This window comes from Centroberyx gerrardi, chromosome 3 (assembly GCF_048128805.1).
Source record: "Centroberyx gerrardi isolate f3 chromosome 3, fCenGer3.hap1.cur.20231027, whole genome shotgun sequence".
Lineage (NCBI taxonomy): Eukaryota > Metazoa > Chordata > Actinopteri > Beryciformes > Berycidae > Centroberyx > Centroberyx gerrardi.
This window is the reverse complement of record NC_135999.1, coordinates 26,879,673-26,904,617: the sequence shown is the minus strand read 5'-3', so window position 1 is coordinate 26,904,617 and position 24,945 is coordinate 26,879,673. Positions and strand designations below refer to the sequence as shown.

Here is a 24,945-nt window from a genome sequence, read left to right as displayed (position 1 = left end):
TATAAACATTTCAGTGTTCACTTTGCTTGATCACCATGTTGATATTGTTCTCTGTTTCCAGGTAAAATGTTCTCTGAACTTTTTTTTTTTAATGTGAAATTGAATTAACGCTAAACTCCAGACTTCTTTCCACAGTGTTTAATGCATGTTATGCACTTCACATAAGAAAAACGACTAATAGAGGAATCAAGTTATATCTGTTATGTCTTTGTAACAAAATGAAATGTTATTGCAATTTCTCTCTGATGTGAGAGAGATATGACCACAAACCACCTCTCTCTCTCTCTCTCTCTCTCTCTCTCTCTCTATCTCTCTCTCTCTCTCTCGCTCTCTCTCTCTCTCTCTCTCTCTCTGCTCTCTCTCTCTCTTTCTCTCCTCTCTCTCTCTCTCTCTACAGCAGCTATCTGGTTAGCAAAGTGTCCTAGTGAATACAATGACTGATCACTGACAGGAAGGTTACAGGTTTGATTCCCACAACAGCCATGTGTCCTTGAGCAAGACATAAACCCCTACTCACTCACTCCTAGTAATGAACTCTGCATAAGAACGTCATCTAAATGCCTTCAAATGTAATTTGCACCTTCTCTCCCTCAGACCTGAACCCTGAACCAGCACAGAGAAAAGGTTAGATCACATTAGTTTCAGCTGCAAGTTAAAGCACAACAGGTGATTAATAACAATGTGGTACTTTAGTGAAGCTGAAGGAAAGTTCAGAGCACAGGCTCAGCTACTGCAGCTGGCAGGGAGTCAGTGTGTTGCTCAGGACACTTCAGCTGGGCCGATGTTTGCTGAATGACTGAACTGCAGTTGACTGGTGGCCTCTCTTCTCACAACGCCACCCTGCTGCCGCTTCATGCAAACGCAGGGAAGAAGTGAATCACACTGAATCACAGGTTTCTGCAGGGTCTGTCCTGCCATCAGTGTCTGACTGTTGGCTCTATGCAGTCTGAACCTCTGAGCGAGCTATCTGAAGCCAGCGGGGTCAGACTCCATTAGCTTGTTGTTGCTGAGAGAGAAGTTGAGTGTGCAAACTATGAGGAGTGTTTTGGATTAAATGGTGCAGTAATATTGTTGTGTTTGTGTTGGTTGGTCAGTGTTGAGAGTGAGTATGGGAATGGAGTTTAAGTGAGAAGAGTTGAGCAATAAGCCATGAGAGGCTGTGGTTTATACTGATTATAGAACAGGTAAGATGTGAAGCCTAAATCTCTGCTTTGACCGGCTTATTGTTATTTCAAAGTGGCATTAAGGCGCCATTGTTACAAAAAAAATGCAAATGCTATGTATTTTATTTTTTAATGAATAATTACATTTTAATTGAACAAAAATTAAATGTTATTCTTCTGTCTATCAATACCTGCTCTTGAACAGTAGCTAAACAAAGTTGTTGCTAAGTGACACATACAGTAGGCATTAGCATAAATTAATGCTGAATTTCAGCTTTTGCATTGATATTTGAATTAAAGGTATCGGGTTGAAGGTGATTTTTTTCTGATTTTTTACCGGCATGTCATTTTTCTATGTAGAACTAAACCAACAAGTTTTGTCACACCTCGTTTCCATGGTTTGTCTTCGTTTTTAAGGAAGCGTGTCTATTCTAGTTGTTTGAGCACAAATGTTCTCCTTGAATAAAAACCAATAATTTAATACTAATAAAACTTAATAAAATTAATCAGGCTGATTAATGTAATAAAAAAAGCTATTACATTAATGCTAGGTAACTTGAAAAATGTATTAGATTAACAAGATTATTGTACTATTAATCACAAATAGTAATTCATTATGTTAGGTTCATTGTGTTAAACACTAGAACCGCCAACATTCCAATACCCCCTAGAACCGCCAGGGGGTCATTTTTACCCCCTGCCGCAACAGCGTCAGCAATCGCAAAGATGTCATTTCTTGAAGCAGTTAAGTTGTTCATTTTCATCTATTTTTTTAAATAATAAGTAAGACTTGACAAAATAACTATTTAAAATTCAGTTTATGGGGTTTATTAATTTTACAATTGCTTTATTTCATTACAGATCGAAAAAAGGCGCATTTTAAAATACATTTTAAAATTCATCAATACACTGTAGGCTACAACAAACAAACAACAAAATAATTAACACATTTAAACAATTTAATTATTGTAGGAGAAGAACATTAAGTAAAAGTTAAAAACGAATTTTGGATAATAACGTGTTGTTTTAGTTATGCTACTGGGAATAAAAAAACGGAGCGCTCTCTCTCTGTCTCTCTCTCGCTCTCACACACACACACACACACACACACACACACACACACACTACTCACAACAGCACACACTCCAGAAACTCCGACAGCAGAGGCGTCCCGCGGTGGCGATATGGGCAAGGTGTGTGATCGCTCTATTGAGAGTAATTATACTATGATATAGATTGTAATGTTTGTTTTATGCTATAGCTAGAGTCACGTATTTTCAAGTTGAGTTGTAGGAGCCTACCTGTCACCAGAAGCCTTTTTTAACGGGGTGGAGGCTGGTACTCCTCAGATGAAGAGGTTCTAGGTATAAATTATCTTTTTTTTTTTCTTTTTATCCCACACCCCCCATAATTCACTAGATGATTAATAAACCCATTTTAGGAAAAGTCATGAACTGAGAGATGTAGGGGTTTTATTTTAACAGAGTTACATGCATTTGAAAACGCAAGGGGGGTAAAAATGACCCCTTGGCGGTTCTAGTGTAAATGTAAATGTAAATGTAACAGTTCAACAGGACACACTGACTGCTGCAGAGATCAAACCTGTGATGTTTCAGTTACAAACCAGTTTTTCTAACCACTGACTCACTCTACAGCCAAGCTACTTATCTCACTACCTTTTATCTTAAATACATTGTGTTTCCTGTTAGGTGGCACAATGTAAGTTATATTATAGACCAGGCTATTATCTTGTGTTAGTGTAGTGATTTTCACATTTGTATCCTAATATAAGAAAATGAGAATCACAATTTTACATAACTATTGTGCCAAACACGTTTTCCAGTTTGTAACATTTTCTGGGAACAAAAGACACAGAAATCACATCAATTTCTTGTAGAGCTGAGATCTCATAGATTGTTTATTATGAAAGAGTTTCAGCCTAGGGTATGCCATTAATAGTACGATTGATCCATGGCATGTATGCACAGACATCCATGAACCCACCTTGTTGATTACATAAATTGGTCCTTTCACGGTTAGCAATGACACCATAGATCTTGTTGTCATACTCCACTCCTCCACCAGAGTCACCCTGAGTGACAGAAAGAGAGAGAAAAGAAACAGAGAAAAAAAAAAATGTCATACAAATCAAGTATTACTTCTGGCCATTTATTGACTGTCTTCCATTTGTCAAAATGTGTAATGACTGAACAGAAGACATAAGGTTAGAGGTCATGCAGATGATTACTCACTGGACATAGGTGATGTAGTTCTGACTCTCCACAGAAACAGTGTCGTTGGTCCCTTGGTATTTCATTGGGAAGCGGCTGATGAGTTGAATATGTTTTACAGTTGATAGCTCCTATATTTTCACAGTACACAGGAGTAGGTACTAGAGGAGAGTGGAAAAGGAAAGTGAGATTCTATGTTGCAAAAACAAAACAAAAAAAATCCTTCTTAAAAGGACATTAAATCTCTTGAAAATCAAATGAATGAAACTCTTCCAGTGGTATTAGATAATTTTCCTTGTCTGAATGCGTCTCAACTTGTTTTAAGAATGTTCTTGAGTCAAGTGGCATTATCTTAAAGAAAATGTAATGATCTGCTATCTTTCAAGAAATTGTCATTTGTTTCTCAAAAAATATGAAACTAAGTTGCATTTGGAAAAAAAAACAAAAAAAACATTTTGATATGACTGAAGAATGATTTGAAGATAATCGCTATGTTCACATTACAGGTGGAAGAGCCCCAAATCTGATTTATTTTACTCACATGTGACACAAATCTGATTCTTTCAGAGCAGTGTGAACACCAAAAAACACAAATCTGATCTTTTCAAATCAGATTTGGGCCACTTTCATATGTGATCCTAGATCTGATGCATATCTGATCTGTGGCCATGCGACCGCAGTGAGAACTGTCAGATTGGAATTCATGTGGGTTTTTTTACGTCACACTCCACTGCGCAGGCACAGATCACTGTCATCATCACTCAGTGTCGGCAACAGCTCACTTAAAAAAAAATGGACAGCAACACCAGCAACAGGAGCTGCTAATACAGCTACAGCCATGCCTTTGACCCTTTTGTGCGCCCTCATCCTCAACACCCCTTGAGATGAACGCTTGCGCCACTATTTCATTAATTTCCATGATGGACTGATGAATATGACGTTTTTTGTTGTTGTTCATGTGCGCATGTGGGTCCTTTCAGGGCAGAGGTCTGTTCACACTGATGTCGGATATGGGTCACTCACATCCAAACATGAATATGAACAGTCAAGACAAAAGGATCAGTTCTGAGCAGAAAATAGGAATGGAGCGTTAAGGCCTGTAATGTGAGTAGATTAACGAGGACACACAGTGTCGTCGATGCAAAGCAGCCTGCACAGTTCAGCAGTGTTGCAGAGAGGAGGCGAGTGAATGATCCTGGTTCAGTGTGTCGTCTGCAGAAATTGCCATGTCTCCTAACAGCCACTAGGGGCAGAGAGGCTAAAGTGTGAATTAGACTTCTCCGTCAACGACACCGGGGGGCACGGGGGTACGGCGGTGAAAGCATTTAGGGTTTCACGTTGGTGATCGTGCAGTAGGCTACTCCACCGAAACACTAGACGGCTGTAGCGTGCTTTGTTAACATGGAAGTAACAACAGAAGAAGTAGTAGTGTTTACATTCTCTGAAACTCGTGTTCTGGGATATTTCTCACCATGAATTCAGTGACATCTGGTTGTCTTTATAATTTGGGGATGAAGTGTTCTACAAATCAATATATTTGCAGCCCTCCTCAGCTCGTCTCTCTTCTATCTGCTCCACTGTCTTCACTATCGGCGGACATTAACCGGATACAGGTCGGAGGAATACGAAGCGGGCCAATCACCGTTCTCGCGGTCGTGCGTCACCCGACGCGTAGTTACATTTTTGGAGAGGTGCACGTCAGCCACGGCAGCTCCCTCTGCGGGCAACGCCGGACCTTCGCACTAAACATCGATGGCTCCATCGTCACCCCCTCCACCCAGGTCCGCAACCTCGGAATCATCCTTGACCCCACCCTCTCATTTCTACCTCATGTCAACCAGGTCACAAAAACTGCCTTCTTCCACCTCAGGAACATTGCCCGCCTCCGGCCCTCCCTGTCCTTTGCCGCTGCCGAAACACTCATCCATGCCCTCATAACTTCCAGACTCGATTACTGCAATAGCATCCTCTACGGCTTACCTAACAAAACCCTTAATAAACTTCAATACGTCCAGAACTCCGCTGCCCGCATGCTCACCTCCACCCGCAGCCGAGATCACATCACCCCTGTCCTTCACAACCTCCACTGGCTCCCGGTTAAACATAGGATTGACTTTAAAATACTACTCACCACCTACAAAGCCATACACAACCTGGCCCCTCCATACCTCTCCGACCTCATCCCCCGCCACACCCCTACCCGATGCCTCAGGTCCGGACGCAACCACTCTAGAGACCACCAGGACCAAGCTCCGGACCTGGGGCGACAGGGCCTTTTCAGTTGCTGCACCCTCCCTCTGGAACGCCCTCCCCATCCACATCCGACAGGCTAAGACCCTACCATCTTTCAAACAGGCCCTCAAAACCCACCTCTTCAAGCTTGCTTTCACCTGTTAAATCTAATAAATGTAAATGACACCAGTAGTGGGGCAACCTGCCATCCTGCAAACTCAGATTGGGATTTTAAAACAAAATAATAATGTTGACTCCAATGAAACTGAACCAGACACAGCAAATCAGTACTGAATATTGGTATCTCTTAAAACTAAACTACAAAAACACATACAAAGATGTTTTTGGGAAAAAGATTGCAACTCACATTGGAGAAGAGCCAGGAGCACAGTTAGGAAGAGCAATTGGGTGAATCGTAGTGGGTGTCTGAGATAGCTACAGTAGCATGATGTCATGTCTGCCGTTAGTGTCACTATAGACCTCATGACTTTTGATTGGAACTTCTTCTCCTGGACCTGGATGCACACTGACATTTGCATACATAGTCCTACAAATGGGAAGGGGTGAAAGAGGAACATCAGACAATTTAATACATCCAGTATGTTATTCCTCTAGTGTAGAACAGTCTGATCAATATTTGGAACATGCACAACTTTCTCCCAGTGGAACACACCAGAATTCAATTTATAACAGAAAAATAAAAGTTTTTTTTTTTTCTTTTCAATACTAAAAATATGTCTATTAGATGTCCATAGTGTTTAGATGTTTGCAGCTATTACTGTAAGCCTGGCAGGACTTTCTTTACTGACACTTGCCCCAGTCATTGAACCAGCTGGATCGGTCCAGCGACCCACTTATGGGTCGTGACCCTCAGGTTGACTGGTTCAACACTGCTGTAACATATCCTGAAGGAAATGTTCTGTCAGTCAGCATCCTTTCTGATACTGATGGGCTGATTTCTCCCCAAAGCACAGACTTAAAGTGACAGGTAAAGGACTCACTGCAAAATGGGGTGGAGATTTGGTTAATGAGTTTGTTTTGTTTATGACATCATACTTTTTACATGGATACATTGAAGATTGCAACATCAAATACTGAATTTAAGGTGTGAGCAATATATTGCAGCTAATTTTTTAAGTAAAATAGTCTCTGTCTCACCCTCCTGACTTCCAGCAGTGAGCTGCAGTCAGAATCCACTGGGGACTGATCAGAGAGCCTCCACAGTAGCCTGTAGATCCAGGAGCTGTTGCTCTCAGTCGGACATGATACAGCCGCTCAGTTTGTCCACACAGTTGACCTCCGCTGAGCCTCTTCTGCACATCACCCCCTGTGACATCTGAGAGACAAAGAAAGAGAGAGAGTCATCCACCAACTGAAATGAAATGAAGACTGTGGTGCTTCACACTTGATACAGAACAAGAGGTTTGCTCTCAGTAGGAGAGAAACAAAATGTGAATATCCATGAGGAGAGCAGAAAAACAGCCAATATGGCTGATGTAGACAGCTGAGATGTCTGAGGTGGCTAACATGGATCAGATTTAGAGTTTAGATGAATCATTAAATAATAAACAAACATAGATAGATATTTATAAATAGACACAACAGCCTAACTCTCCTTAACAACAGCACAGCGCTATAAAACTGTTGGATGCAACTAAAATCTGTTAAATACTTTTCCTAACCCTGACCCTAAACCTAATGTCAATACCACAACACTGGAACAGTGAAAATAGGGCAACACTCACACACACACACACACACACACACACACACACACACACACACACACACAAGCAAGAGAGAAAAAGAGAGGGAATGACAGACAGGGCACATAAACAGTGTATCTGATGAGTCAGCAAAAATTGCTAATATCTCAATAGTGGGAGAAGATATTAAGAAGCGGTTTGAGGTAACTACTGTCATGGAAAAAACTGTGCTGTTGTCCTTTTCACAAAGAGATGAAAGAAATATGAATTTCATGCCAATAAAAGCTGCCATCATATTTATAAACATTATCATATTTATCAACATTATATAGAGACAGTGCATAAAATAGGCCACGCCCATCGTGAGGGAAACCGCTGCACCACTCTACATTCACCTTGTCTGACTGAATGCACATCATTGTCATTATTCCCCAAATTAAACATGCCTAAAAGCTGTTGTGTGGTGGGCTGCACAGACAACAAACTTAAAAACCGTGAATTACAGTTTTTTTTGCTCCCGAGCAAAACAAGGGAGCCGTTGTGGATCCAGGCAATGGAAAGAGGCGCTGACAGTGGTACATGGAAGAAGAAGAAGAGGGGGAAAACTTTGGGACCCCGAGACTAAGTACACTTATAATGTGGCCAGTATTTTGTCACTGGTAAGTAAGTTACCAGTAATTATCTAGTTATATTCTTGTAAGATAACCTGTATGTTAAAATGTGTTTAAACGCTGCCATGCTGTCCTGACATTAGGCTGCTACTAAACTAACATTACTGAGCCAGTTCCTCTAAAACAGATGAGTTGTGTTCATGTGTGGGTCTTGTTGGCTAACATAAGATAGTTCACTTAGTAACAATCCACTTTAATAACCAATGTCACTCAAACTTATAGTCTGAAAAGCATAGCTGTATTTCAGATTTTTAAATATGAAGTGAAATTATTCAAGGTCAATTTATTATCTTACCTGGTGATTAAATTAAATAGTGGTAAATGTCAAAGTATTTCACTTCAGGCTCTGTGTGGGATCATTAATCAGTAATGAAAGGAGTAATGAAAAAGGACATTGATGGAGGCCAATTAAGTTAATTTTTTCAATGTACATTTCCCTCTCTGTTGGAGGCAGTGTGCCGAAACTCTACTCGTCTACTCGAAAACAGGAAAAACCTTGTCAGGCTGTCCGTATCTGAAAAGATTTCCTCCCGATTGTCGCTTTTGCCGGTTTGGACATTCCTACACAAAGTGTTGCGTTTATATTTTTGTTCAGTATAAACGGTACTTTATTATCACAGACGCTGTGTAACTTTGAAGTCAAAAAGTTCAGCAAAAGGTGAGCTGAAGTTGGTCTTTTTGGTGCGATCGTACATATTGTGACTAATTTCTAAAAGTGATTAAATCAATATACAGTAAAGTTACTATTTGGTCACACAAACCTCTTTGCCAAACTGCCTCAGGTTCGTGTCCCATCAACATCACCAGAACTCCTTAAACATCATCTTCCAAGTCCAAACTGCTCATTTTAACAACGGAAGCATCTGTTTCAATTCAACTTTCTAATTTTGAAGGACAATATACAGTCAAAAGCATGTTGGGACTCCCTGCATGCCATTGTGTATCATGGGATATTAGATGAAGGATGAATTATTGGGGACTCTTCAGTATAGTGTGGAATACATGGTTGACTATATAGATGCAGTTTCATTCAAAGAGTTGTGGGACCAAAGAATATCTTGACAGGGCTTTTGGACTGCTAAGTTGAAGCAGTTGTTTCCATGTTTTGTATGAATAAATAATAACTCTAATTTGTCTCAGATATTGAGTTAATCTCACTCAGTACTTGAGCAGAGTTTACCACAATGAATGAGTCAGTTTAACCCTGGAGGTTGAAAAAAAGCCATTTTCAAAAGCGGGCAGTGTGCACCAGTTTTCCTAATAATCCTCAATCCTAATAATGTGCAAATTTTGCCATTTTGCTTTTGACTGTACATTACTTGGTGATTGTGAAAGGTACATTCAAAGTAACACCATATAAATAAATAGTGACAAAATCTGACAGCCTAATAAAAAAAAGCAAACAAAAAGAAAACAGAACGTAAAATATTAGTGGGTAAATTAGTGGGTAAATTTGAAGAGCTTCATTCAAAAATGAGACATCCACCATTTGAAAGGTGTAATTTTCCTTAACAATATCGCTATTGAATTATGAATATAATTTGAGATTATTAGCTGTTCTAAGCCCTTTAATTAATACAAGTTTTTTCTATATGTATTGTTTTGGAATTAAAGTATTCATTTGAAGATACTAATAGTATAAAAAGTAGCACACTCTGAATTCATTATGCTGCAGCTCCGCCCAGCTGATGCTGATGCTGTTGAACTACCATGTCTGATAAGAGCTTACTCCACAAAGTCCCATTCATTCAGAACAGTGCAAAACCTCAAGTCCGATGTCCTATCTAACAATTTCAATATCTATGATCACTATTTGCTTAAATTTCTTTCAAATCACTCGGCTCCATTCAAATGAACTTCTACTCCCCATGACAAGCAGTCCATTCAGCCTTCGACACTTCCTAACTTTCAGACAATAGCCTACTTGGTAAAAAGCAAAGTATATGCTATATATTTCATTGCTCACTTTGTTCCCCATGTTGATATTTTTCTTTGTTTCCAGACAAAATGTTTGGTTATTATAAAACTTTTAGTCTTTTTTTTTTTTCTGTGAAATTTAATTAACATTAAACTCCAGATTAAAACATGTTATGCACTTCACATAAGAATAAAAACTATAGAGGAATAAAGTTACATCTGTTATGTCATTGTAACAAAATTAAATGTTATTGCAGTTTCCCTCTGATGGGAGTGAGATATGGAGGATTTATTTGGACTTAAATAAATAGGCCTATGTAAATAAAAATGTGAAATGTCCTCATAAATACATATATTTATGTCAGAATAATTAATTAAAATGTGAAATGTCAGCATAAATAAATAAATGCATCGAAAATAAATTATTTCATTAAAAGATAGCCAATCAATTAAGTCTATATTATTTACTTATTTATCCACTCATTTATTTATTTCAGTGTTGCGAGGTGTGGCACGTACAGCTAAATAAAAATATCTGTCAACTTCATAAAAGTTACACAGTTGGTTGTCATTGACAATGCATGGAGAGATTAAACTGTCATAGAGGGATAAGCTAATAGTTTTTTTTCTTCACATTATTTGGTCATTTTTAAAGGTATATTCCAAATAACACAATATAAATAAATAGTGACGAAATCTGGCAGCCAAAAAGAAAAAAAAAAAAAAGCAAACAAACAAACAAAAATATAAAATAACTGATGGGAGCTGATTTGTCTTTTGGGGATGATGTTAGTGGGTAAATTTGAAGGGTTTCATTCAAAAAGTAGATCCACCTACAGAAGGTGAGGAGAGCGGCAATGGGGGGAAAACAATAGATGGACTACTGGGAATATGAAGGCCTGGGGGATAGTGTCAGAAGGATCCACCAGGTGGGGGGGGGGGGGGGGGGGTAGAGACAAGGAGAGAAGTCCAAGTCATCCTGGTTGGCCGCTGGGAATTTGGTGGTCTTGAGGGTTGAGATCCAATACGTTTCCCTCTGGAGGAGACCTCTGAACAGCCATGGCTTTAAAGGAGTTGGGGCTGGGGTGCCAGCTTCCCTGTAATGGACAGCAATTGGATAACTGAGATTATTAGTACGTATGGCATTTTTATGCTCTGCCAGTCTATCCTTAAGTCTCCTTTTCGTTTGTCCGATATAGAAACAGTTGCACTCACATTCCAGTTTATAGACCACATAGGTCATATTGCATATGGCAAAGCTCCAGATCCGCTAAGTCCTCTTATGCTGACCTTACACTAGACGATATTTGAAGCGATTTCACAGTTTTAGACAAATTTAAAGTAGCAAAACCAATTTATTTTTTGGCCATGACTGCTAACGCGTTTCGGTATTACACCTTCATCAGAGTATCGTTGTGCTCTGATGAAGGTGTAATACCGAAACGCGTTAGCAGTCATTTGTTATATTATTTTTATTATTATATTGGTGTGCTGCTTTCTTTCAACTCGAACTCTTGTCATTGAAGTCCAGCACCCAGCTACAAAGTAGCCTTTTTGGAAGAAGCGCACCTGTTTCTATTTTATGTTTAATATTGTCTTAGGTCTTTAGTCTTGGCTCAAAAGGTGTGTGATGGTCAGCGACACGATTTATAATGCTACACTCAACAGCCAATAGGTGCGCTGCCGACAGACAGACTGAGTGGTAAACATGGCGATGGCGGGGAAGCACAAGTTCAGTTGGACCGTCGAACTGGAGGAGAAACTGGTGGAGCTGTGGAGAGAACGAGAGTTTATCTCTCCCTTTATCTCTCTCTGTGGGTTGTGTAGTATGGTTTGTTGTATGTGTGTGTGTGTGTGTGTGTGTGTGTGTGTGGATGGTGAAGGAGGGGGATGTTGTAACTTTGAACTGTGTAATCCTTCACATGCTCTGGAAACCTGCGTGATGCAAGCAAGGAACTACTACCAAATGTCTGAAAAATCCTGCTGGAGTCTTTTAATGTGTGATGCTGCATGATTCTCAGTCTTAACAGAATCTTAAGATGTGAGCAGCTGTAGGACTAAAAACTCATGACTTGAGACAGATTTTTGTTAAATGTGAGGGTGTGTAAGACTAAATGTTTTCTAGGCATTAATTGCAGTTTCCTCCCTTTCCTCTGTTTCAAGTCAACAACAACTAATTGGCCAGCTGGTGGCAGAACCCATCAACAAAACTAAAATGGAATAGCAAGAGGAAGACTTAGCATTATCAAAGGCATGTATTGCATATTCAGTCCCTTCATTTAAAGAACTGCAACGCATTTACATTTTTCAACAGTGTCCTTGTCTGTGATTCCATTGTAGCCCATTGTTTATTTGTTAGCTACTACTTTTTGGGTCTGGTTTCCCTATGTTACTATTTTGCCATTGCACACACACACATAACCACACACCCAGCTTTTTTTCCCCGTGTGGTAACTTCAACCCGTTCGACGCTACACCGGGTGTTCCATAGACTCCATGGTAAAGCCTCTCGCGGCAGTATTGGACGCCTACAACTTTCTCTCCTAGACCACGAACACATAGTCTAGCCTACATTTTCTGCCCAAATAAGGGATTCAGGTTTGCTGCATTTTTTTGCTTGAGCTCTTTGGTGCTAATATTGATTTTTTTTTAAAATGTTTAGTATGGTTGTAGATCAATTTCGAGGCCAAATAGAAAAAAAAAAAAAAAATCGCTTGCATTTTGGCATTTGATGTCACCTGCTAGATAAATTTGGTTCATAACCTATAGGCTATAACAAGTTATTTCAGTGGCATCTCAATAAACTTTAAAGTTTTGTAGTATTCATTGATGTAATCAACAGACTGAAAGAAACCACAATATAGCCTTTTGAAAACAAAACAAAGTTTCTATACCCACCCATCCTGCCTCCCCAGTATTAACCAATATCAACTGATAAACAAACAGAAGCCTGTGCATATACACAAGCCAATACAGATGTTGTTGTTGATGTTGTTTTAGCAAGCAGAGTTACAAGACAAAATGACAAGAGTCAACACCAGAGTTCAGGTTTTGAGGCTTCATTTATTTCATCCACCTTCAGCCTGGTACCTGCTGAAGCCTCTTTGCACTGCTGAATGTTGATGGTTACATTAAAAAACAGAACACACAAATTGTCACATAAATCCTTTCTATAATTATCAAACTCCATTTGGCCACAAATAGCCTACAAAGCTCACTCAGTAGTATGGATTTATTTTAATGCAACTACTAAACTGAATGTGTAGTGCTTAAAAAATGAGAAGCAGTATTTTAAGGCTCCATTACGTGCTTGTAATAACATTATTTCATCATATCAGTGATGAAGGCCACATTTTCTACATGGATGTTGGTCCAGCCTGGGTTGACCTCCCCTTTTTTTTTAATGGAAACGTGTGTCTGTAAAAACAGTAGACATTGCCATGCCTCCTAACAGCCACTAGGGGGCAGAGAGGCTAACTGTGAGTGAATGAATGACTGAATCAATGAATGAGTATGGAGTGAGTTTTTGAATAGTACTTTTTGTGCCTTGCATCTAATAAAAATTGGGATATAGAGAGAGCTTGTGACTGGTTGCTGGTTCGAACCCCGGAACCAACTGGGGAAATCTGGATGTGGAAAAAACGAGGTGCCCTTGAGCAAGACACCTCTGTTTTACCAGTGGAGCTGCTTAGTGGCCAACAGTAGAAAACTGGTTGTATTGGGAACTGCGGGCAGCTCCCAGGTAATGTGTCTGTATGAAAATGATAATCATATTGCTCAAAAAGAGAAACCTTTCCTAGAGTCCATGGCACTGAAATAAAATCAATATACCTATATCAGTCAATCCGATGGCAAATAGCAAAGTACTGTGAAGAGTTATGGGTTCTTATTTACGAAACACAGTAGGTATGTGCAGCGGCTATAAATAAAAGCCTATAGCAAGACATTTAGAGAATTAATTAAACTGAGGGGGGGAAACTGCTATCCTAATGATAACATCATAAGTGTGTGTGTGTGTGTGTGTGTGTGTGTGTGTAAGTGTGTGCGCGCGCGTGTGTCTGTGTGTGTGGAGGGGCTGGGGGTGGAAGCTGTTGACAGTTCTCCCTGAGCTCCCAGACGGAGAGCTGTAACGTGACAATTCACATCGAGCATCACATTTATTTTAAATCTCATTTTAAAACGAGGTTGCTGACGATGAAAAAGAAAGACCAAAGACTATATCTGGAGAGCGGTAAGTTTGTGTCTGTTTGTTTTTTTTCTCTTTGGTTGCAGTATTCTCTGGTTTATGCGCTTTCCCTGTCTTACAGTGTGCGTGGAGCATTGCCTTAAACGATAAAAGGTTAAAACAAGTTAAAACAAGAGCCTGTCTGTGTTAAATGGTCTTACGTTTCTTATCAGCTGCATAGTAAAATGTCTCTTCTTATCGTTGGCTTCACAATGCAGCGGACGGGTTTGGCACAGGTCTCACTCACTATGCAAACTGCTCACTATGCAAACTGTGACAGTAAAAGTTGATAGACGGTTCTTGCACCCTAAATTCTAATTTTCCATATTTGCCTTCTTCTTATCACAGTGTGATAACGGATAGCGTATTGAAATCGACGAAATTGCGTGCATACATTTTAACTACACGTGTATTCTCCTACGTGTACCATATATGGTCATGTAATCTAGGAAATGTATGTCAATATTTAAAAGTTTGCACTTTCATATGGGTTCCACATGCATTTTCATGTATTTACGTACATGGAAGAGACATGCATTTGACATGAAATGTACGTTATCCCGGGATATATTATCCATGAACATATTTTGAATTGTGAGTTTATCCCAGGACATTATTCATGAGCCTATATTTACTGATATTTTAAAATATAGCCTATGTGTTCATCCCAGAATACATTAAAAACTCAAATTTAACTACATTTTGAAGTAGTTTACCAGGATATATTATTCATAAATGTGTGTACATGTGTTTTTAAATATATGTCAGACTCATTGGTTAAATAAATACATATGGCCTTACATGGCCATATGTATTTACATACATTCTATGGATGGGATGTTAAGTAGTGGTCAGTACACTCATCCACAGTGTTGAGAAGAATCTCTCTCTCTCTCTCTCTCTCTCTCTCTCTCTCTCTCTCTCTCTCTCTCTCTCTCCCTTTCTCTCATTCTCTCATGCACACACAGAAACACACACACACACACACACACACACACACACAGAGAGAGAGATACATGCACATGCAGGTATACACAGTGTCAAAGTGCCGATGAGATAAACAGCATCGATTCACCCAGTGATCCGACTGCAATCTGGTTAGAGTACAAGAAATGATCACCCGCTCTACCAGTGAAGAGAGGAGAGGAAAGGAAAGAGGAGAGGAAAATAGAGGATGGAAGATGAGACAGCGCAGAGGAACGGAAAGGAGGAGGCGAGAGGAAAGGTGAGGAGAGGAGAGTAGAGGAGAAGAGGAGAGGAAAACAGGATGGAAGGTGAGAACGCAGAGGAAAGGAAAGGAGGAGACGATGAGGGGAAAGAGGAGTCCAGAGCAGAGGAAAGACGGCAAAAAGATGAAAAGAGAGAGAACTCCAGTCTGGTATTTGTTTGCTGCTTGTTTACAATGGCTCTCATGTACCGGCTGGTAATGATGAGTGGTGTAATTTCCCCTCCATTTCCCACCTGCGAAGACAACACAGCGCCTACTCAGCGTCTTTCCCTCTCTGTTCATCAGTGTTAGTACGCATCTGTTCTGTGAAGTCTTTCTGCTCAAACTAATGGATATTGTGAGACAGTATAAAAATAAATGAAGCTCTCATGGCCCCTCCCTCTCCCTCTCTCCCTCCCTCCCTCTCTCTCTCTCTCTCTCCCTCTCTCTCTCTGTTTCACTCCAGGGACACAAGGGCTTTTTATTTAATTGCGCACCATTCAGTCCAATGTAGCTCTTAATGCTTTTTATTTTGTTCTGTTCATCTGGCCAATTTGGCCTGTAATTATATGAATTTGTTTGGACTACAAGTTGATGTCCTCTTGTGTGCCGCATGCTGTGCAGGGAGATGGGTTAATTGCTGCTGATAATTGTTGGTATTGTGTTTGGACTGTGGCATGCCACCTCAGAGCCACATAATTACAAACACACACACCTGTTTTTTTCTTCTCCTTAACAACACTGATGTTTTAATTGTGTAAAATCTACGCTCTCTGTGGGCACTGCAAAGCCTTCAGTCAAACGTTTATCTGCTTCACCTCTAATCCCTCACTCAGGGCAAAATGGCTCATTTGAATTTCCCAGGAGTGTGTGTGTGTGTGTGCGTGTGTGTGTGTGTGTATCTGTGTGTGCACGCCTTTGCATAGTGTGTCTATGCATATATGTGTTTTGGAAAAGGCAAACGACATTCCAAATGCAACGCATTTTGAGCGTGTTTGTGCGTGTGTGTGTGTGTGTGTGTGTGTGTACGTGCGTGCCTGTGTATTGATCGGACCCAGGCTAATTTGTTAGTTGTTGTAGGCCTTTGTAATGAAAGGGATGGATGCTGAGAGGTGGCAGCGATGCAGACTGGATCCCACCCTGCAAATCCGCTAATTAATCAGCGGTAGAGGAAGGAGAAACCAGGACTACCTTGGGGAATTATAGGCTGATGGATGAACAAGGAGTTGATGGTGTCTTTTGTTAATAGCCTTTATTACTTAACCCCCCTCCCCCTCCCATATCTTCCTCCACTTGTACTCACTCTAATATGCTCTTGACTTTAAGTGTAAAAAAAAAAACGATCTTCCTCTCTTTTCTCTCATGCATTGTGTAGGGTCACAGGAATATTTGTTACATCTGTTATCAGGGTGCTGTGGTTCTGACCCTCACACTCTTTACTGTTGCTTGCCTGTAGTATTGAAGCTTATTTCTACTGTTGCTCATTCTAAGTCGCTCTGGATAACAACCTGAGATGTAAATGTAAACAGTCCAGTGAACTCCTTAAAAGTGCATCTAGTTTGCGACAAACACACATTATTTTCAACACAATTTACTGTATGTTAATAGCAACCTATTGTTGTGTCAGTATATGTAATGTCATTCACTTATGAGCCCGTGCCCGTGCTACTACTAGGAAGATCACTGGATAAGAGTGTGTGTGTGCATGTGTCTGTGTCTGTGTGTCTGTGTGCATTTGCATGTCCCTGGTCATTTGCATGTGGGTGAATGTGTGTGTGTGCATACAGGTGTAAAATGCAAAATATCTGAAGTGCAGGTTGAGAGATCACTAGCGATTTTTAATAACCCTCCTCCAGAGTCAGACTTTAGCGGGGACAAAAATACCCGTGAAATTAAAATAATTAGGAGTACCCTTCTTTGCATTTCACCCTTTTCACATTTTGTTGTTGACTTGTCCTACAGCCATGTGTGATTGCTACATAGGTGATCTTGTAAGAGCCTATGACTGGGTCTTTCTTTCCTGTGCATTCTGGGTGAGAAAGATGAAGTTGAATGAATGGAAAGAAAACAGCCAAGCAGACAGCCTGAAGCAGCAGAAATGTCTCAGGTTGTTAGGCCTACTCTGTTTATGTGATGGCATGTTATGATGTAAAATAAAACAAATCTTAGTGGTGCAAATGTATTTCATTTTCATGTATTTCATAGTTCAGTAGGACTAAAATGCCTTTAAAGTGACGTTGAACTTTGTGCCTTGGGTTGTGCAGCTTCCTGGCCATGACATAACCCCAAAATCGATTGGAGAATTGCATTTTTTTCCTCTCTCCATTCACTGCTATTGTATGGAGGAAAAAAAACTAGTCATACTGCTGAACTGTTTTTAAGTGAATCACTTTCTTTATTTTTTTTTTTAAACCTTTCCGTTTGAACAAGTGTAACACAAAAATTCGGTCAGAGGAATTAAAAAAAACAAGTCTCTCACTTTTTTTTTTCACGTATTTAAAATTATTGGTAAAAATATTATTTTCTTCGTTCCATCGGCATAAGTTTCCTCCAGCTGGATTTCGGTTGAGAATCTGCGAATTTTGGGTTATATCATGGCCAGGAAGGTACACAACCCAAAGGTACTACCAAAGTTCAACATCACTTTAAAAACTAGACCATTGAGGTAAAAAAATGTCCCAATAAAAAGATTACATGTCTTACCCTTCCCTCCTCCTCCTCCTCCCCGCACTCTGCTTTTTGAAGGTAATGGGCCACTGGAGCAATCAGCATGAATTCATTCCACTTGTTAGGAATGGTTTGTCTTCTTGGACCCAAATGCAGACACAGACAAGGTGTAAAAGGTAAAGGGGTTTATTGAAGGTAGGATTTAGAGGTGAAGAGATGAAGGCAGGCAGCCGGAGTTGGGAAGATGATCGGGGCTGGGCTGGCCGGCGAGCTGACGAGCTGGCGGGTTAGCCGGCGAGCGAAACGGCTGGCTGGAGCTCGGGTTGGTATATAGCGAGCTGGCAGACAGGCAGGAAAGCTGGGTGGCTGGCAGATGTGGTGCGGGCAGGTGGAGAGACTCATGGAGGAAATCCTGGGCACAGGAGAGACACGATCAACATGAGCAGAACTAGGTACACAAGGTTACTCCAAACATGAAAGTGTAGAGCGACCGAGAGTGTGTCTACCACGGAGTTGGTGGAACAATCTGGCGACCACTGGTAGGAACGCCGGGGTTGATATACAGGAGGTGATGAGTGATGAGGTTCAGGTGTGTCGGCAACTCAGGAACCCAGAAGCTGGGAAGGAGAGGGAGCCACGCCCACGCCACACACGACATGCACAGACAACACAGAAAGACAGACCAGGGAGGCGGAGACACACAGGGGGCAGGGAACAACGAGAAACACAAGGAAAACTAGAGTCACGGCAAGAGCCGTGACACTACCCCCCCCTCAACGGTCGCCTCCTGGCGACCGACCAGGCTTATCCGGATGCTCCCGATAGAAATCACGGATGAGAAAAGGATCCAGAATGTCCCGCTTGGGAACCCAAGAACGCTCCTCAGGACCATATCCCTCCCAGTCCACCAAAAACTGGAACCCCCGGCCACGGCGGCGAACATCCAGGAGTCGATGCACAGTGTAAACTGGATGGTCGTCGATCATCCGGGGAGGTGGAGGGGGAGCGGTGGGAGGCGATAAGGGACAGGCTTCAGAAGGGAGACATGAAACGTGGGATGGACCCTCATGGAGGCAGGCAACTTCAGGCGCACCGCAGATGGATTGACGATCCCTTCAATTTCAAATGGACCCACATAACGGGGCGCCAACTTGCGGGACTCAGTCAGCAAAGGCAAATCCCGAGAGGAAAGCCATACCTTTTGTCCCGGCTGGTATGCAGGCGCAGGAGTCCGGTGGCGATCGGCAAAGCGCTGGTTACGGGCAGCAGAGCGGAGGAGGGCGGCACGAGTCGCCTTCCAAATGCGACGACACCGCTGGAGATGGGCCTGCACGGACAGCACCGCCACCTCCTCTTCCTGAGCGGGGAAAAGAGGAGGTTGGAAACCCAGAGAGACTTGGAAAGGGGTCATACCTGTGGCAGAGCTGGTGAGGGAGTTGTGAGCATATTCAACCCAGGGTAGGAGTGAACTCCAGCTGCACGGGTTGCGCACTGTGACACACCGAAGAGCTGCTTCCAAATCCTGATTCGCCCGCTCCGTCTGGCCGTTCGATTGGGGGTGGTAACCGGAGGAAAGACTGCGAGTGGCACCCAGCGCCTGGCAAAAACTCTTCCACACTTGGGAGATGAACTGTGGTCCTCTGTCAGAGACAATGTCTAGTGGAATTCCATGAAGCCGGAACACATGATTAACCATCAGATCAGCTGTCTCTGTAGCAGATGGGAGTTTGGGAAGGGGAACAAAATGGACAGACTTCGAAAACCGATCAACAATGGTAAGTATGGTAGTGTTACCAGATGATGGTGGTAAGCCGGTGACGAAATCCACCGCAATATGGGACCACGGACGGCTGGGAACGGGTAGAGGTCGCAGTAATCCAGCCGGAGGAAGATGAGAAGATTTACTGCGGGCACAAACAGAGCAGGCTGACACAAAACCCCTGGTATCCCTTTCCATAGAGGGCCACCAAAATCGCCGCTTGATGAATGAAAGCGAGCGATGGAGACCGGGGTGGCAGGAGAGCTTCGAGGCATGTCCCCACTGGAGAACCTGGGACCTGGCGGAGTCAGGCACAAACAGACGGTTAGGAGGGCCATTACCTGGATCTGGCTGGGTGCGTTGCGCTTCTCGGACTACATCCTCCACTTTCCACGTAACAGCAGCAACCACACAGGAGGAGGGAAGGATGGACTCCGGCTCAGAGGTTGATTTCTCGAGTGCAGACTGGCGAGAGAGGGCATCAGGCTTAACGTTCCGGGAACCAGGGCGATAGGTAAGGGTGAAGCTGAAACGACCAAGGAACAATGCCCACCGAGCTTGGCGAGAGTTCAGACGTTTGGCAGAGCGGAGATAGGAGAGATTTTTATGATCTGTCCAGACGATGAAGGGATGTTCGGACCCCTCCAGCCAGTGTCTCCACTCCTCCAAAGCCAGGACCACAGCCAGTAGCTCTCGATTACCCACATCATAGTTGCTTTCAGCAGGAGAGAGACGTCGGGAGAAGAATGCACAGGGATGTAGTTTCATGTCGTCGGCCGCACGCTGGGAAAGCACCGCCCCCACTCCCAAGTCAGAAGCATCCACCTCAACCACAAACTGCCTAGAGGGATCTGGGTGAACCAGAACCGGGGCGGAGGTAAAGAGTCTCTTGAGGTGGTTGAATGCGGCATCAGCCTCAGGGGTCCAAGAGAAGCTAGAAACAGGAGAGGTTAGCCGGGTTAGGGGAGCTGCAACCCTGCTGCAGTCTTTGATGAAACGCCGGTAGAAGTTAGCAAACCCCAGGAATCGCTGGAGTTGTTTCCGGGTAGTAGGTCTAGCCCACTCCGACACTGCCTGGATCTTAGCCGGGTCCGTCTTCACCTGTCCCCGCTCAATGATATAACCCAGGAAACTCACAGAAGACTTATGAAACTCACACTTCTCGGCTTTCACAAACAGTTTGTTCTCAAGTAGGCGACGGAGCACTAACCGTACATGCTGGGTATGTTCCTCCATGTCCCGAGAAAAGATCAGAATGTCATCCAGGTAAACGAAGATGAAGCGGTTCAACATGTCACGGAGGACGTCGTTCACGAGAGCCTGGAAGACGGCGGGAGCGTTGGTTAACCCAAATGGCATCACCAGGTACTCGAAGTGTCCCAGGGGGGTGTTAAACGCCGTCTTCCACTCGTCTCCCTCACGAATCCGAATAAGGTGGTAAGCGTTCCGGAGATCCAGCTTGGAGAAAACGGTAGCCTGTTGCAGGGGCACAAAAGCAGAGTCAATGAGAGGAAGTGGATACTTGTTCTTTACCGTTATATCATTTAGACCCCGGAAATCAATACAAGGACGCAGGGTTAGATCCTTCTTGGCCACGAAGAAAAACCCCGCTCCAACGGGAGAAGAGGAAGGACGAACAAGTCCAGCGGCCAGGGAGTCGTGGATGTACTTCTCCATGGCCTCACGCTCAGGACGAGACAGGTTGTAGAGACGACTAGAGGGCAGAGGAGCTCCAGGTAGCAGGTCGATGGCACAATCATATGGCCGATGAGGAGGTAAGGTGAGGGCTCGCTGCTTACTGAATACCTCTCCCAAATCATGGTACTCTGCGGGCACAGAGGAGAGATCAGGAGGCTCAGGAGAGGGGGAAACAGCGGACTCCCCAGGAGCCCGAGCAGATTGGAGGCAATGGGAATGACAGAAGACACTCCAACTAACCACCGTCCCCATAGACCAGTCTAGATGCGGGTTATGCAACTCTAACCAGGGCCGACCCAGAACCACAGGAGCGAGAGGAGAAGAGATCAGATGGAGCTGAATGGACTCCCTGTGGTTTCCTGAAATGAGGAGGTTGAGGGGTACGGAACGGTGGGTGACCCGAGCCAGAAGCCTGCCATCCAGTGCATTTGCATCCAGCGTGGAAGAAAGGGCCTCGGTGGAAATGCCAGCTTGGGATACCAGATCGGCGTCAATGAAATTCGCATCAGCGCCGGAATCAACTAGAGCAAGCACCGGGATGGAATCTTCCTTCCAGAGCAGGGAAGCATGGAACTGCATACGAGTGCGGGGAGTTGAAGAGATGGTGGTATGGCTCATCAGTACCCCCACAGTCACTGACGAGCCTCCTCTTTTGGCCGAAGCGGACAAGCTGCCAGGAAGTGCCCTTCCTGGCCACAGTAGATGCAGGCGCCGGTCCTCATCCGTCGCTGACGCTCCGCTGGGGAAAGACGGGTTCGACCCACCTGCATGGGCTCGTCCACGGCGACTACAGCCGACTGGCTGGCAGTAGCCCCGAGGGAGACGGACTGGTTAGAGCTGCTACGGGAGGGGATTCTAGGGGTGCAACTAGGAGAGGAAACGGAGGAACGGCTAGCTTTCTCCCTGCGGCGCTCTCTAAGGCGGTTGTCAAGCCTAATCGAGAGGGAAATGAGGGAGTCCAAACTAGTCGTCTCATTCCTAGCCGCTAGCTCATCCTTAAGGCTCTCACTAAGACCGTTGAAAAAAACTCCCTGTAAAGACTCCTCATTCCACCCACTCTCTACCGCTAGAATTCTGAACTCTACTGCATATTCTGCTACTGACAGAGAATTTTGACAGAGAGAAAGGAGCCGTTTTGAGGCTTCCTTGCCTCGAACGGGGTGATCGAAAACCTTCTTCATCTCCGTTACAAATCTGTCATATGAACTACAAATCTCAGACTGACTCTCCCAAACAGCTGTGGCCCAAAGAGAGGCTTGACCACTCAAAAGCCCAATGACATAGGCTATACGGGACTTATCTGAGATATACGTGGAGGGTTGTTGTTCAAAAACAAGGGAACATTGCAGGAGGAATCGACGGCAGTTTCCCAGATCTCCTGTGTAGCGTTCAGGCGTCGGGACGAAAGGTTCTCTAGGAAGCGGAGCCGGAATGGCGGGCAGCGGAGGAGATGAAGGACTGGCAGCGGGTAGACCTGTAGTCCCAGTCAGGGAAGCCAAACACTGCGCGGCGACTTGGTCCATTTGTCCAGTCAGCTGGGACACACTGGAGGTAAGTGACCGCAGGGTCTCTATCACGTCCCGGAGGGTCTGGTCGTGTTGGCCCACAAGTGCGCCCTGGTTAGCGATAGCCTGGCGGAGGGTGTCAGTGTCTGCTGGGTCCATTCTTGGCCAGATTGTTCTGTTAGGAATGGTTTGTCTTCTTGGACCCAAATGCAGACACGGACAAGGTGTAAAAGGTAAAGGGGTTTATTGAAGGTAGGATTTAGAGGTGAAGAGATGAAGGCAGGCAGCCGGAGTTGGGAAGATGATCGGGGCTGGGCTGGCCGGCGAGCTGACGAGCTGGCGGGTTAGCCGGCGAGCGAAACGGCTGGCTGGAGCTCGGGTTGGTATATAGCGAGCTGGCAGACAGGCAGGAAAGCTGGGTGGCTGGCAGATGTGGCGCGGGCAGGTGGAGAGACTCATGGAGGAAATCCTGGGCACAGGAGAGACACGATCAACATGAGCAGAACTAGGTACACAAGGTTAGTCCAAACATGAAAGTGTAGAGCGACCGAGAGTGTGTCTACCACGGAGTTGGTGGAACAATCTGGCGACCACTGGTAGGAACGCCGGGGTTGATATACAGGAGGTGATGAGTGATGAGGTTCAGGTGTGTCGGCAACTCAGGAACCCAGAAGCTGGGAAGGAGAGGGAGCCACGCCCACGCCACACACGACATGCACAGACAACACAGAAAGACAGACCAGGGAGGCGGAGACACACAGGGGGCAGGGAACAACGAGAAACACAAGGAAAACTAGAGTCACGGCAAGAGCCGTGACACCACTGGCTAAATATTTACCAGACAGACATTTGTTTTAACGGTGACCCCGTGGGCTCTTCATCACATCAGCAGGCTGTGTGTACTGTGCTGTGGCTTGGACAATTATGAGATAATTACACAGGGATCAATAGAGTTTCCAGTGGGGAGGAAACGGCTCTTCACCCCAATAAGAACCATGTAATCACATAGAGGCCCTTCATACTCAGCAGTACTGTCTGGCTAATTTACTTCATTCAAAGGCTGCACTGTAGGGGTGTGTGTGTGTGTGTGTGTGTGTGTGTGTGTGTGTATTGAGAGTGCCATGGTTGTATCTGTATGTGTGTTTGTGTGTGTAAGTGGGTATCAGAGATCATTGACCCTTTTAGCTGCTTTTCTGTGTGAGAACTCAGGTGTTGTCCTCTGACAGTGGGGCGCTGTGTATTTGTGTACTCTCAAACCATATGGGTACCCCCATGGGACATACAGGCTGGCCTCTTTCTCTAGCTAACACTAAGAATATACAGGGTATGGACAGAATAACAGAAACACCTAATGATATATGAAGTAAGCAATAAGTGGTAAGGCCACCCTTTGCCCTCAGAGCAGCTTCAGCCCTAGGTTGGATTGCTGTCCTGAACTGTGTACAGAGAGATATTGGGCTGTGCTTAAAGAGGGAAAACCTCCAGTTCTTTGAGGAATGAAGGAGGTGGAAATCTACTTTGCACTCTGCGCTCCAGAACTAACCACAAAAGTTCAATGATGTTCAGATCTGGTGATTGGGGAGGCAATGGAAGACTTCATCCTGGTGTTCATTAAACCACTCTTGTATTGGTTTAGCAGTGTGTATGGGGATGTTATCATGTTATGAGAACATCATGAGGGAACAGTGTTTGCAGCCTAGGGTGCACCTGGTCCCGTAAAATGGCCTCATTATCCTTGGCCGATACACAACCATACAGAGCAATCATCGCACCTACGAGGCTTGTCTGAGATGAGCTTCGCCTCGCCTCGAAAGTGCAGGAGAGTAGATAAGTGCAGTCGGGGGAGTGGTCAAAAAGCATGCATCTTATTGGACAGTTCTGGGTTCATTCCAGTACAGGCGGTCATTGGCACACATTGCATTTGCATACTTTGTTGCTGATGAAGTGGATGCAATGGAAATCCC

At 43.7% G+C, this 24,945-nt stretch overlaps 1 protein-coding gene and 2 long non-coding RNA genes across 3 annotated transcripts; all 3 read right to left on the bottom strand.

Moving 5' to 3' along the window:
- Positions 1-553: 553 nt before the first annotated feature.
- Positions 554-11,163, bottom strand: LOC139927515 (trypsin 5G1-like). The gene is given in 6 exon segments (XM_078290059.1): positions 554-603; positions 3,198-3,255; positions 5,563-5,701; positions 5,994-6,173; positions 6,785-6,962; positions 11,136-11,163. Coding segments are annotated over 6 exon segments (633 nt in total).
- A 7,026-nt stretch (positions 11,164-18,189) lies between these two features.
- Positions 18,190-18,772, bottom strand: LOC144538524 (uncharacterized). Its single transcript, XR_013504315.1, has 2 exons — positions 18,526-18,772; positions 18,190-18,431 (listed from the first exon to the last, which is right to left on the bottom strand). It is a non-coding gene; the product is annotated as an uncharacterized LOC144538524 (long non-coding RNA).
- Positions 18,773-23,208: 4,436 nt separating this feature from the next.
- On the bottom strand, positions 23,209-23,791 carry LOC144538517 (uncharacterized). Its single transcript, XR_013504309.1, has 2 exons — positions 23,545-23,791; positions 23,209-23,450 (listed from the first exon to the last, which is right to left on the bottom strand). It is a non-coding gene; the product is annotated as an uncharacterized LOC144538517 (long non-coding RNA).
- Positions 23,792-24,945: the final 1,154 nt, after the last annotated feature.